We start from the raw sequence: 345 nt of genomic DNA, 5'->3' as shown, positions 1-345 counted from the left end.
GGCGGAGATGGGGCTGCTGTGTGTCCTGCCCCCGGGGCCCTACATCTGCGCCGAGTGGGAGATGGTGCGGCCCCCCCGCCCCTCCCCGGGGGCTGCCAAGGGCACCGGGGGTGGGGGGGTTTGTGGGGGCTGCATCCTGGTGTGTCGGAGCTGCGGGGTCCGAGGCAGGATCAGCGCCCGGGCCAGCCCCTGCCTCGGCCCTCACGGCCGCGCGTCCCCAGGGCGGGCTCCCTGCCTGGCTGCTGTGGAAGCCGGATATCGTGCTGCGCTCGTCCGACCCTGGTAAGGCGTGTGGGGGCCGTGGCCCCCGTCCCGGGGAGGGGGTGCTGCGGGGCGGGGCGGGGC

The 345-nt window shown here is 76.8% G+C and overlaps 1 protein-coding gene across 1 annotated transcript in view; it reads left to right on the top strand.

Moving 5' to 3' along the window:
- Positions 1 to 11: 11 nt before the first annotated feature.
- The window catches only part of GLB1L (galactosidase beta 1 like), a 4,052-nt gene continuing 3,718 nt past the window's right edge, over positions 12 to 345 (top strand). The window contains exons 1-2 of the mRNA XM_025191542.1: positions 12 to 64; positions 222 to 283. Coding sequence (XP_025047327.1) covers positions 62 to 64; positions 222 to 283 — 65 coding nt within the window. The 5' untranslated portion in view covers positions 12 to 61. The remainder of the gene's footprint in view (positions 65 to 221; positions 284 to 345) is intronic.

The sequence above is a fragment of the Alligator sinensis genome, unplaced genomic scaffold, assembly GCF_000455745.1.
Source record: "Alligator sinensis unplaced genomic scaffold, ASM45574v1 scaffold673_1, whole genome shotgun sequence".
Lineage (NCBI taxonomy): Eukaryota > Metazoa > Chordata > Crocodylia > Alligatoridae > Alligator > Alligator sinensis.
This window is presented reverse-complemented; position numbering and strand designations above follow the sequence as displayed.